The 13685-nt window shown below is 39.7% G+C and overlaps 1 protein-coding gene across 4 annotated transcripts in view; it reads left to right on the top strand.

The window, feature by feature from the left end:
• Window positions 1-13685, top strand: part of TTN (titin) — a 266446-nt gene that overhangs the window by 109926 nt on the left and 142835 nt on the right. For 3 of the 4 annotated variants that reach the window (XM_080927461.1, XM_080927459.1, XM_080927463.1), the window contains 25 exons: window positions 127-528; window positions 968-1027; window positions 1412-1489; window positions 1659-1736; window positions 2334-2420; window positions 2669-2749; window positions 3821-3904; window positions 4280-4366; window positions 5814-5897; window positions 6114-6194; window positions 6337-6414; window positions 6580-6654; window positions 6893-6994; window positions 7423-7524; window positions 9290-9370; window positions 9534-9611; window positions 9823-9900; window positions 10060-10143; window positions 10518-10601; window positions 10853-10936; window positions 11609-11689; window positions 11985-12200; window positions 12839-12913; window positions 13106-13180; window positions 13396-13488. In XM_080927461.1, the coding sequence (XP_080783587.1) occupies window positions 127-528; window positions 968-1027; window positions 1412-1489; window positions 1659-1736; window positions 2334-2420; window positions 2669-2749; window positions 3821-3904; window positions 4280-4366; window positions 5814-5897; window positions 6114-6194; window positions 6337-6414; window positions 6580-6654; window positions 6893-6994; window positions 7423-7524; window positions 9290-9370; window positions 9534-9611; window positions 9823-9900; window positions 10060-10143; window positions 10518-10601; window positions 10853-10936; window positions 11609-11689; window positions 11985-12200; window positions 12839-12913; window positions 13106-13180; window positions 13396-13488 (2508 nt within the window). The remainder of the gene's footprint in view (window positions 1-126; window positions 529-967; window positions 1028-1411; window positions 1490-1658; window positions 1737-2333; window positions 2421-2668; window positions 2750-3820; window positions 3905-4279; window positions 4367-5813; window positions 5898-6113; window positions 6195-6336; window positions 6415-6579; window positions 6655-6892; window positions 6995-7422; window positions 7525-9289; window positions 9371-9533; window positions 9612-9822; window positions 9901-10059; window positions 10144-10517; window positions 10602-10852; window positions 10937-11608; window positions 11690-11984; window positions 12201-12838; window positions 12914-13105; window positions 13181-13395; window positions 13489-13685) is intronic. The other variant, XM_080927460.1, reaches the window with a different exon arrangement.

Here is a 13685-nt window from a genome sequence, read left to right as displayed (position 1 = left end):
CCTAACACCACCACAGCATCTGCAGTGCCTGGTACTGAATGACTGTGTATTTCCCTTGGATAAAGCTTTCCAATGGGTGTAATTAATATGATTTCTCTCCCTCCCCCAACTCTTTTTGTCTTTTAGCATCTGAAATTATTGATGTGTCCTCTAAGGCTGAAGAGGTAAAAATAACAACCATCACCAGAAAGAAAGAGATTCATAAAGAAAAAGAGGCCGTGTATGAACGAAAGGAAGCAGTCTACGAAAAGAAAGTTCACATAGAGCCTTGGGATGAGCCCTATGAGGAGCTGGAAATGGAGCCCTACACAGAACCATATGAAGAACCATATTATGAAGAACCAGATGAAGACTATGAGGAGATCAAGGTGGAAGCTAAAAAGGAAGTCCACGAGGAATGGGAGGAAGACTTTGAAGAAGGACAGGAATACTATGAGAGAGAGGAGGGCTATGATGAAGGGGAAGAAGAATGGGAAGAGATTTACCATGAGAGGGAAATAATTCAGGTTCAGAAGGAGGTTCATGAAGGTATGTATCTACTGGGTGGCCATTCTTCCTCTACATCTCATTTCTGCTCCTTTTGATGTTATTTCTTGATGTATGATGGGCATGAAAGCAAAGATGATCATTTTGGTTTCTCCAAGGCTATGGGTCTTTAATCCTTTGATCTCTAGAGAAGACATCATCTCTGGGTGAGATGATGTTGTCTCATTGCAGGTCGAACCACTTAATCCCAGTACAAGGGCTACACCCCAGATGCCTTGATACTTAATTCTGTCTCAAAACTCTGAATTAGAGTTATGTTGGTCATACATTCCCCAATGTGACAAATTTCTTACACAATATAAAATTATTCTTAGCTTTTTATCATCTGCAAAAAACAAAACAAAAAACAAAAACAAAACAAACCCACACAGCTTATTGGCTGATCTAAGCATCTGTTTATGTTTTTTTTTTATTATTAAAGAATTACATGAGAAGAAAATACCAGCCAAAGTGCCTGAAAAGAAAGTCCCCCCTCCCAAAGGTATGTGGCTAGAATCATTTAAATAAGCCAGAGTATTCCTGTCCTTTTCATGGCTTGTTTGGCAAGGATCAGCAGTTAAATCCAATAGGCACAACTTCTCTGAGTTTATTTTATCTATGAATTTTCTCTTGAGAATTTACATCTACTCGAAATAGAAAAATATTAAAATGAAAAAATGTTACAGTAAGATTAAAATAAATACAAACAGTTCGGGGAACATGTGCTTGATGTTGAAAACACCAAACCTGCCTGTCTCTAAAACTCTCATGTATATCTGTATCCATATTTACATATGTGTGTGTGTGTGTGTGTATGTACTGAGCAAGAGAGAAGGGATTAATAGAAATTCTAAGAGTACTGCAATTTCTCTCAAATTGTTTGCAGTTGTAAAGAAGCCGGTAGTTGAAAAAGTTGAAAAAACTACCAGGAGAATGGAGGAGGAAAAGGTTCAAGTCACCAAAGGTATCGATGCCATTTAAAGAACTTTCTAGTAACATGTACATAAGTCATCTGCTCTCTGATATATGCTCACATGCTATTTATATAGTTAGCCACACTGACATTTTTTTTTGAAATTTTGGGCTATGAAATATCCTTCACAATACAAATATATTTGTACATATTTTTAAAGTACCTGAAGTTTCCAAGAAGATTGTTCCACAAAAACCTTCCCGGACTCCAGTGCAGGAAGAAATAATTGAAGTGAAAGGTATACATCTTTATGTTAAGCTACAAGCTCCAACTATTGTAATCTCTGCATATAGATATATGAACAGACATCACTAAATTATTCAGAAGCACCATGAATACATTACAGTTTCTGTAGTACACATTTGATTTTGGATTATACCTATGTATAATTCAATAACTTTTATTTTTGCTTTCGGTCTTGCTTAGAAATGACTTTCTTTTTAATTTAAGGAAGGTTTTGTGTTTAATGAGTAATCTTCTAACTTTACCATGCAGTGTATTACATTATTGCATTGCATGTAATATTTCCCATTTATATACATTGATCCTAATAGATTTGGGGAAGTGGCACAATGTATGTGAAGAAGTTGTGGCTATTTGATTTTCATTTAATAGTACTTGATACGAGACTGCATGGGTTGTTTGTCCAGACAGAGCAAAACATGAGTTGTTTTCTCCTTGACGATGAAGTTGTTCTTAACCTATCACACTAACCCACTCAGTCTGTGTCTAAGGATTTGCACGTTGTATACCATCATATGGCATACGATCTGTGTCTCACCTGATGTCCTGTCCTGGAAAAGGAACTACTAACAAGGCAATGCTCTTTTTAAAGTACCAGCTGTGCACACCAAGAAGATGGTCATCTCTGAAGAAAAGATGTTCTTTGCTTCTCACACAGAGGAAGAGGTGTCTGTCACAGGTATATGGACGTTTTGAATTTGAGAGCTGAAGACAGAGTTTCAGATAAAAAAATACAAACAGGTTTATAATTCCCTTCTTGCCTAATGTGTGATGGGCTTTTCTGTCTCCTTGTACTTCTCTGTTATCTTTTTCCTTTCACATCTGTTGCCTTTAATTAATGTTTTTTTGTTTTGATAGTCTTAGTAAATTACAATTGTCATCCTCAGCATGAGCTATCAGTAATTAAGATGTATATTTTCTTAAAAGTCCCTGAGGTACAAAAGAAAACTGTCACTGAAGAGAAAATTCAAGTTGCAGTTTCCAAAAAGATTGAACCACCAGCCAAAGGTATCAGTAATTCATTCTATGTTTAAAATTCATGGTCAGTATGTAACTGTACTGATACTAAGTACAGGACTAGTTACACAGTTAGCTGGAAGGACAAAGAACTCCCTGGAGTGAGAGTAGACTGGCCAAGCACAGGAATAAAGCACAGGACTCCATTCCCTGTCTCTGGGGACTTCAACCTGATGACATGTGTGTTTGGAGCTAAGATGTGAGGAAGGCCCACATATCAGCTCACCAAAGCCTTGTTTAAAATGTGAAGAATCTTCTCAGTTAGGAGTTTAATATGCCAGAAGTATTAAAAACTCAGTTTTGTAAATTTATCATTTAAATTATATTAGAAATTCCTTAATACTAAAAAAATGTATAACTTCTGGTTTTCTGCGTTTTCTTACTCTCTCTGTCTCTGGGCTTGTCTCCATCTGCTCTTTGTGCAGCAAGGATACAATATAATGGCTGCCTACTGGCCAAATCTTTCTAACTCAGAACTGGAAAGTACTAGTCATACTGTCAACAGAGTGTATCAGTGAAATCAGAAGATACAGTAACCACTGGGCAAGGTAGCACACATCTTTAATCCCAGTGGTGGGAGGCAGAGGCAGGCAGATCTCCATGAATTCGAGGCTAGTCGGGTGTGCATAGGTAAGTTCCAGGCCAGCTGAACCTCATAGTAAGACCCTGTATGGAAGGAAGGAACCAAAGCAGGGAGGGAGGGAGGGAGGAGAAGGGAAGGATGGAGGGAGAACTCTAGACTACACCAAAGTTATATCCTCTTTCCCTAGCCAAATTGATAAGACACTTAATATCACCTAATTGGTATCATCCAACTGACTTTAAACAAAGCAAGTTCTTTGTTCTTCCACTATAGAAAGCGGTGGCATTAAAGTGATAATCACGGTTGTCCCTTTTCTACTTGGCCATCCAGCCATCTCCACAAGTCTTGGCTTCTAAGCTATGATTCTCTTGTATCCAACTGACAAAGAGGAGGACCATCCGCTCTTTATTCCTATCTTGTAAAAATCTATGTCTTGTCAAGACAAGCAGTTTCTCAAACACAGTACATTTCTTTTAAAGTCCCCGAAGCACCTAAAAGACCAGTTCCAGAAGAAGTGGTCCCTGTTCCCATTCCTAAGAAGGTGGAACCTCCAGCAGCCAAAGGTAGATTAACACTTCTTGGGTTCTGTCTTCTTTTAGATCTTTTGTATGTGAGGCCTATGTATTAACGAACTGTTGTCAGTAAACAGTCTCTCATATGTTTAACTCTCCATCTATCAATTTCATTAACTTGTGGTAACATATGTTAATAACAGTTTTAGATGCCAGACCATCCTAACTGGATACTTGTCTACCCCATGTCACGTGTGTGGTGCCTATCTGGTACTGACATACTAAGCATTCCATTTAGCTGCAAGCAGAGCACACTAAACTACTTTCTGATTCTTAAGCTCTTAATGGGGGCTTTGTGCTTTTCTATAATCTTAAATGTCTCAGAAGACGGTAACATTAAACACCGTTTCAACGTTATCTTTAAAGTTCCTGAGGCTCCCAAGAAACCTGTGCCAGAAGAGAAAAAGCCAGTTCCCATCCCCAAGAAGAAAGAGCCAACTGCTCCTCCAAAAGGTATCCAGAACTGCTGGTGGAGACAGCTGTCACCCCCAGGGGTGGGCTCTGCTTTGCACAGTCTTCATTTGTGCTATGTTGTCCTTGTCCCTCATCTCTTCAGCATGTTCCTCATGTTTAAAACATGTATGTCAACTTTGGGGATGTACCCTTATTATATATTATTTATTGTTCTAAACATTCCTAAGGCAGTGCCCCAAAAAGTGTTATAAGAAGTAATTATGTCAAACCTTAAATGTTTAATATCATCCTTGAGAAGGATTTGTGAAACATTTATACAACCAAACATCTCTCTTTCACACTCATGTGTGTGTGTGTGTTCTTCATTAACACATTGTTGTATGCCCATGATGAGGGTAAGGGAGCCTGAGTTAATGGGAGAGGGTTGGCAGCAGTGAATATGGTGAGTCTTCAGTTGGGGAGAACAGAATTCTGACAATTTTTTCCCATGTGTACCTTGACATTCTTTAAAGTTACTATAAATGCTTAGGAGTATATTCTAAATGACAGAGTTTCTTACAGAAAAACACCTGTGCATACTTTCACAACATCTTATGACATAGAGGTCCTCATAGCCATTGGTACACTGTCCCACTGAAGGAACTGCTCTAGAGGCTGTCTTACATTTTTATTTTATTTTAGGCAACCAACAGAAACTTAGAATGTGGTCAGCAGGGGACAGCTACATGGGTATAACTATTCTACCATAACATTGTAATTTAGAAAGGTCATGATTATCCCTCTTTCAAGACAGTATATGAAGAGATGTTTTTCCTACACACTCTACCCATGGTCTCCATTACTGATATAATCCCTGACTGATTTGTTTGCACCAGATCATACTGAGAAGGGTGAAGAGTAAAATGGTGGTCTTGACCATGTTTGATACTTGGAAATTGTGCACCTGCTTTACAGAGAATAAATAAAAGACACAGAGGAACACTTGTATCCCAGAATACTTGAGGGTCGGGGAATAATGACAATTGGCTTTCCTTGGGGACTCACTAGTCAGTGAGTATAGCCTCCATGGCCAGGTCAGGCCAGTGAAGAACCATGTCTTAAAGGAAAACAGTGAGAAATAGCACCTGAGAAATAACATCCAAGGACATTTTATCCTCCCAAAACATACACATACACACATGTACCAATATACACTGTGCACATGTACACACACAAAAAAACATACTAACATATAGGAATGAACTCTATAACATACAGGATTAGTTCTATACACACTTCTGTTTCATGACACATCTCAATCTTTTAAATCCTTCTAAAGCATTGTGTGTTACAGTGACTATACTGTGACTTTAAAGCAGGACCTTTCTCCTTACACCAGTGAACGGTCTATAACGTCAATGCACTGTGTGTTGCTTTGGACACGTGCCTCTGTCCATTCACAGAAGTGAAACAAGCCTGTACTGACCTGCTATTTTAAAACTTTAAGTCCCAGAGGCTCCAAAGAAACCGGTTCCTGAAGAAAAGATTCCTGTTCCTGTGACAAAGAAGAAGGAAGCCCCACCACCTAAAGGTAGGGTTACTTGCTTTAGAGAAGTAGCCCAGTTTTTATGTTTCCAGTGCAAAACATTGTGTGTTTATCTGTTAACTAGTTTGTTTAATCCAAAATGGATATGCTATGGTCAGTGACAACAAGACCCAACTGTCTACCTGTCTGGGCTCTTTCCAAATAATTGTATATTAGCTATTTTGAAAAATATAAACCCAATTCCTCAAATGTCTTTTCAAGTTCCTGAAGTGCAGAAGAAAGTTGTCACAGAAGAAAAAATAACCATCATTACTCAAAGAGAGGAGTCCCCACCACCAGCAGGTACCTCATCGCATCTCTCCGAAGTAACCATGTCTTTCTTCCAAACTTCTTTAACTGCATGTCTTTCTTTGTGGGCCTGCCTGTTCTATGTTCATTTGCCTATAAGATTTTAAAACTATATATATAAATGTTATTCTTCAAGTACCAGAAGTACCCAAGAAGAAAGTTCCTGAAGAAAAAAGACCTGTTCCTAAAAAAGAGGAAGTCCCGCCACCAAAAGGTATTAGCAGCTGTCTCACAACAGCTTTCTTCTGCAATGTTATACTTCAAAGCAAGAATGACTAGTGAGCTTCATGGTACATGAAGAACACTGGGGGGGACAGGCTCTGTGCTGGGCTTTGGTGAGAGAGCATCAGAACTCTAACTATGCATAATGTTTCTAAAGTGCCAGTGCCACCTAAGAAACCTGTTCCCGAGGAGGTTGCTCCAGCTCCCATTCCTAAGAAAGCCCCTCCCCGAGGTAGGATTAGTCTCAGTCTTCTAAAGAAATCTTATAGTGTTCCTTGCTACGTTGGTCAAGTGTGTGTTCCCTCTATGTCTTGCTTCTGAGAGACTTTCATGTGTGTGTCCTTGGGGTATGTGATGTCTTTCATCCACTTTGCTAATGAAAGTGGGGTACTTTCCCAAACTCTGGGGAGAAGGGAGATTGGTGTAATTATTGATTTTTTTTAAGCTTCAACTTTGATGTTTTCTTAAAGCTGACATTTCTAAGAAAACGGTTGTAGAAGAGAAAAGATTTGCTGCTGAAGAGAAACTATCGGTGGCAGTTCCTCAGAGAGTGGAACTCATGCGGCATGAAGGTATATAGCCAGAAGGGAGGCATCTGTGAACAGCTCTTTCCAAGGAGTCTCTCCTCTTTAGGATGTAAATGTTTTCATGAGAACTTGTTTTCGTCTTGTGTTGGTACTGAAATACATCTGTGGTAACCTTCTGGAACTATCTTTTGTGTCTACTTTGATCTTGAGTCATTCTTATAAAAGTGAATAAAGTGTTTAAAAGGAAATCATTTTAATTTAGACGCTATGGGGTATATGTAATTCAAGTATTTCTCTTAGTTTGGGGCTTTAGTTGCCTCTTGTCTTGTCTCTTTCCCTCTTGTTGTTAGAAAGCCCCATGTCCTAAGCAGATAGAAGAATCTTCATCCATTTGTAGTGAACACATGGCCACTGGATGTATTCCTGCCCATCACTGAGTCTAAAAACAATCTTATCTTTTAACCCATCTACAGAGGAGGAATGGACTTACTCTGAAGAAGAGGAACAAGTGTCTGTCTCGGTGTATAGGGAAGAGGAAAGAGATGAGGAGGAAGCAGAGATCACAGAATATGAAGGTAACTGGCAGAAATTAAGTGAGGGAAGATTGCTGTAGGGATAGTCATCGAAGTCACCCAAGAGGCATGGCACAGATCCATCTACTGGCTTTAGTGCAGGTGCCTTAATCTAGATAAATGATTCAAGAGCACACCCCATGAAGTCTTTTTCCATCTCTTTAGCTATTCAGAGGTAATGGCTTTGTGGTTCCAGATAGTGGAAGGGGTTGGCCATCCTCATGTGGGCATCTCCTTTTATGAGGTCTCCTTTTATGAGGCCTTGGCTTCAGTGTGGTAGGCTGGCAGACACTTCACCTTGGTTATCTGGTATAGACATGGTGTCTCTCAAATCATGTTTTTCACAGCACACAAATGGGAGTATTATTAAATGGACTGTCCAGTTCCTGATTCGCATGTTCACTTTTTAAAAAGAAACAGGGAAATGTATGATACACAAACTTCTAGAAGTCAATGGCATATTTGTCAAAAGTTATTGAATGGAAGGGGCTTCCCTATAAGTCCACATACAGAGAAAAACAATCACATAGTATTTGTGATCAGGCAGACGAATTCAGATGTTCCATCAGCTATAAAGACAACTCTCTGATGCTTTTAACAATTGGAACTGTAAACTTACTCTTGTGATTCCCTTTTGGCCAAATTAAGCACTACTGTGTTCCCTGTGAAAACCCCACAGTCTGGCTAATGCTGTATATCCAAAAGAAGATTCCTATAGGGGACAAGGGTAGCTCTGTTTTCAAGGGAAGTGGGGACATTCATTACCAACATGACTCCCTCCCTAACGTTGAATAGATTTTGAGTACCCCACTTGTTCTCAAGTACATCTCTAGCTAGTAAAAGAGGACTCTTCACGAAGAAAACTCCACTTGAAATCCAGTATTTACAAACTTAGTGGACTAATCTAGAACGCAGTAGGGTAGGCCATGATTTGCAGACAAACCTAACCATTCAGCTGCATTTCCTAGAATAGACCACAGAAGTAGGCCTGGCCAGGAACCTAGTGGAAACCTAGACTGTCCTTCTGAGAAATGTTTGGGGAGTCAGACAAAGCACACATGTGGGACGTCTCATCTCTTAGGTCTGGGACCATTTCAGCTTTTGATTCAGAATGCTCTATAAACTTTCGGTGCTTCCAACTCAAGCAAGGAAGAGCAAGATGTTCAGGGATCCTTGTGTCTGCTTAAGCTGAAAAGATGGCTGGACCCAGAGCTTCTTTTCATTTTAGACAACACGGGTGTTTTTAATTAACCTTTTCTATAATCACTCGGTAGTAAACTTTATACACATAGGCTCAAAAAAAAATCACATGAAGTCTCTTGTCTCTTCTAGCTCAGCTACCCCACAAAACTGGGAGTGGGTGCATGAACTATCTTGCTTTTTACTCTTAAGTTTATGTTTCTGCCTTTCTGCCTTCGAACCCAGAATGTTAGGGTTTTTTTTTAACAAAGCAAAACCAAATCCTGTGCTGTTTGTTGAGTTGCTTGAACTGGTGTTTTCATCATGTACACGTCTGTTACCCTGTGAACCGCAGCCTTGCTGTCTTTGTGATATAGAACAAGATAATGAGGCCAGCACTCTTGACTACAGCATTAACTCTGATTCAGATATTCTCCTGGCATGTTAAATGGAAGCAGTCAAGGATTTAGCAAATGCTAAAGTTTGACAGTGTAGAATATTGTTCTGAAATGATAAATTATGGTTAAAATCAAACATGAAAAAATGTCTACATCTTTTTTTTCCTTCTTTGAACTCAATGTCCTTAAAGTGTTGGAAGAGCCCGAGGAATATGTTGTGGAAGAAAAGATGCACTTTATCTCTAAGAGAGTGGAAGTTGAACCAGCCAAAGGTATACCAACTCCTAAATATTTTATCCCTGCATTTGTTATGTTCTCCTATATATAATTTACAATCCATATGACAATAGATAGCATGACTAATAAAAAGGCCCCTTACATGTTTATTGAAAAAAATGTACATTTTCTACAAGTATATTTTATAATCTTTTCAAGTGCCTGAGAAACATGAAAAGAAAATTATACCCAAACCAAAAGTTCCTGCTAAACTTGAGGAGCCTCCACCTACTAAAGGTACGGTCTCTCCCGCAGATGTGCAATGCTGTCTGTCCGACGTGTCTGGTAGCACCTCTGTGCATCATTTGTCAGAATTTGTACAAACACTTTGTTAGTACAGTCATCCATGTTGGTGTATGTGTGAGATCTTTACAAAGAAGGACTTGTGGCCCCCAAATAATGATGCTTCCTAAAAGAATATAAGCTATTATTCTTGATATTTTCAAAGTTCCTGAACCACCAAAGAAAACTGTACCAGAGAAGAAAGTTCCTGCACCACCTCCTAAAAAAGTGCCACCAACCAAAGGTATATTGGGGTCCACTTTACTCTTCGGTGATACGTCATTCCCTGTCTTGATAGTAAATTGATACTCTCTCAGATCTTTATCCTATGGGGAAGAAAGTAGCTGCATAGGTTTGGCACTCTTTGTGTCACATTTGACCACACATCCTGATGTTTTCAAAGCACCCGAAGAACCAAAGAAACCAGTTCCAGAAAGGAAAGTTCCTGCAGAAGTGGTTGAGCTAGAAGAACCTCCCTCGACCAAAGGTAAAGGGCTTAGAGTCTTATCTTCCTTTCTTCCTCCAGTTACCATCTACTGGGTCCTAATTCTTCCATGTAGATTGTTAATTGTGTCTGTGATGGTGCTGTGTTATGGCTTTATGGAGTATTACTTATTTGTTGTGGTGTTTAGCTGTGTGTGCCTTATAAATTCTTCTAAAACCACAGTACTTTCTGGCTTGTGTATATGTGTGTATCTAAATATGTGTCTTAGTGTATGTATATATGTGTATATATGTGTGTATATGAATATGTGTATTAGTGTATGTATATGTATATATGTGTGTGCATCTATTTTTGTTTGTGTTTGTGTATTCTACTCTAAATGTTATAGAATACTAATTCTAAAATTATCTTCCAAGTGACCGAAAGGCACATGAAAATTACCCAGGAAGAAAAAGTTCTTGTGGCTGTAACTAAAAAAGAGGAGCCTCCGAGAGCGAGAGGTACAGCAGCCTTTCCATACGCCAGCATTGCCTTGTCTTTCTCTCTTTATAAATGCCCCCACAAAGGGGCACGGAGTGGTGGGTGGTCATTGTCTTCTTGTAAAATATTGCAGAATGTCTGGTTTGGGGACGGTTGAATCTTTTATGTTTGTGTCATTCCTCTGCGGTGTGTACATTTTTTTTTCTTTGTTTGTTTGTTTGTGGTCTGAATGAAGAAAAGCAATTCTTTAAAGTTAAATCTGTCTTTAAAGTGCCAGAGGAACCTAAGAAGGTTGTCCCTGAAGAAAAATTCCCCAAACTCAAACCTCGAAGAGAGACGGAGCCACCGGCTAAAGGTATAAGACTTTAAAGGGGTGGGGAGAAGCTTGTAGGTCCTGAGATTGGCAGGGAACGTGACATAAATGCACAGCAAGGGTGGGAGGAGCCAGCTTTCCCTCATCACTGCAAAACTAAGTATTTCCAGCCGCAGAAAGAACCTTTCTGTACCCCACCTGCAAACATGCAGAGTTGATGTTAAAATGTATGTGTCATCTGATATGTCTGTTCGTTCCATCTCAGAGTCGTCTGTCTGTCTGAATGTTTGTTTTATGTGGTAAACTTTGGTGACAGTTTTGATGTCTTTAACTCCTCACTCTTCTGCATTGTCCCAGTGGATTAGGGTGGGGGTGGGGTGGGGGTATTTGAGTCAGGGTGCAGATATTGTTTGTGAAGTTCAAGTTCCTTCAAAAGGTTGTATTCAGTTTGACATTCATTGTTGTAGCTTATCTCTCTTAATTCTCCCATAAATCCCACCTGATTATCCAGTGTCTCTGAAACCTGAAACAGCCTGGAGAGAGGTGTTCTCGGGTGTATGGAACGATGGGGACTCTTAGGCCCACTGACTTTTCTCACGGTTTTAGTGAAAGCTTAAAGGAGTGTCATGCGTGGTTTTGTTCTTGGGTTGTTCTTCTCTCAACACATTCATACCAAGGCTCTTAAATTTACTTCTAATCATTGCTCTTTTAAAGTGACCGAAGTTAGAAAAAGAGCTGTTAAAGAAGAAAAGGTATCCATCGAAGTTCCAAAGAGAGAACCCCGACCCACGAAAGGTACACTGCACTTTGATTCGGTCATCTAAAGCATAAAGCTGTGTGTTTCCTTGTCTGCTAGTGGTCCGTTTAACCCCTCAATTCTTTGCTCACCACTAACCGGAGTCCAGCACGTGAACATTTGACATCTCAACTAGTCGATGTGCATTTTATGACACTTTTACCACCAAAAGAGAGCCAAGGTCACCCACAGCCAGTGTTGGGAGACTGTCATAAAGGAATGAAATCATAGCATGTGTGTAGTCACTAGATGGGCCTCAAATAAAAATGCTGCCTGGTGTCAATATTATTCTAGAAGTAACTGTAACAGAAGAGAAGAAATGGTCTTACACCCGAGAAGAAGAAACTGTCTCTGAACGCCGGGAGGAGGAATATGAAGATTATGAAGACTATGATGAGTATAAAGAATATGGGGAGTACGAACCCACTGAGGAATATGACCAGTACGAAGAATACGCAGAGCGTGAGGTGGCATATGAGGAGTCTGAAGAGCAGGAGGAATATGTCCCAGGTATGAGATCCCTGCAGGCCATGATACACTTAGAACCCACCATGATAGGGTGGCGATCGAGTTGAGAGATCTTTGTCATTTAGTAAATCCGGTGTTTTAAATCACTTCTGGGAGGGGAAAATAGCTCTAGAAATCTTAAGGCTGTTGTTAGGTTTCCCTACCCACAGGGTACCCAGCACCGAGTATTTGGCACTGACTGCTTTTCTAGGAAGGACAAAGTGGCTCTTAACCTAACAAAGATGATGAGTGTGTTTATGGAGTTCTGACTCTGGGCGCTTTCTTTACTGTAAATGGGTAATAAGCTGATACAAATCAACTTGTACTAAAAATTTGAAATGAATCCATATTCTCTCATGACTTACGGTTTTTGTTTGGTTCTTTAAGAGGATTCTGCATGGTTTCACTGGTGCCCTTAAACACCAATGTCCAGGATAGAACTTGTGTCACATGTCGCCTATTTGAAATGAAATGAGAATTTGTGAGCATTCCCATGGCCTAACTGAAGTGAATAGCCACAAGGAAAGCGTCCATAGTTTGCTTAGGGCTCTTGGAACCTATTCTACTCACCTCTAATTCTTATTCTAGTTTGACTTGTGCCTTCCAGTCTAACATTAAACACTTTGTATGTGCTTTTAAAGAACCCAAGAAACCTATTCCAGCAAAACCTGCCCAAGAACCGGTACCTGCTAAACCCAAGGCTCCCCCACCGAAAGGTAGAGTGAGAATATTAGCAGCTATAGTCTTTTGTTTGCTCTGTCTGTCCACTGTGGAGATGCGTTGAAGTGGATGTGTATGAATTGTGGGTCTGGGACTGTTATGTTGTGTTGTGTATTTCTTAACATTTTGTTCTCACCCTTGAGAATCTAGTTTGAGTTTGTAAATCTCTTACTCTTGGTCTTTTAAAGTGCTAAAGAAACCTGTCCCTGAAGAAAAAGCCCCCCTGCCCATTCAAAAGAAACTCAAACCTCTACCACCCAAAGGTACATGATAGAGTAGTAACTGTTCCAAATAGTGTCACCTGTGTTCTGTAACTGTGTTGACTGTGACTCACTGCCTGTCTGCTGTTCTCAGTTGTTGCTGAGTGTATTGTCTGGTTCAATTTCATACATGCCAGGTCTTTGTGCTTTGTGGATATTTATTCTGTGGCATTTGTGAGATTCATTGTGATATTCTTCCATAATTAATATCTTTAAAGCTCCTGAAGAACTGAAGAAGGTTGTTGAGGAAAAAATACAAATTTCAATTACCAAACGTGAAAAGCAGCAGGTGACTGAACCAGTTGCCAAAGGTATAACCACCTCTTTCCAGAATGGAGCCTTTTGCTTGTCTCTTACTTTATTTGTCTCTAGCATTAGCTTTAGCATTACTTCTAAATGTTTCTACAGTCTTGTATACAGTGGCTGTGCTTTGCCCCGGGACTATGATATTCTCAAAAAGAATACTTTTGCTTGAATGCGGTGACCACTTAGCATATTCCTAATATAG

This window comes from Micromys minutus (genome assembly GCF_963924665.1).
Source record: "Micromys minutus genome assembly, chromosome: 13".
Taxonomy (NCBI): domain Eukaryota; kingdom Metazoa; phylum Chordata; class Mammalia; order Rodentia; family Muridae; genus Micromys; species Micromys minutus.
This window is presented reverse-complemented; position numbering and strand designations above follow the sequence as displayed.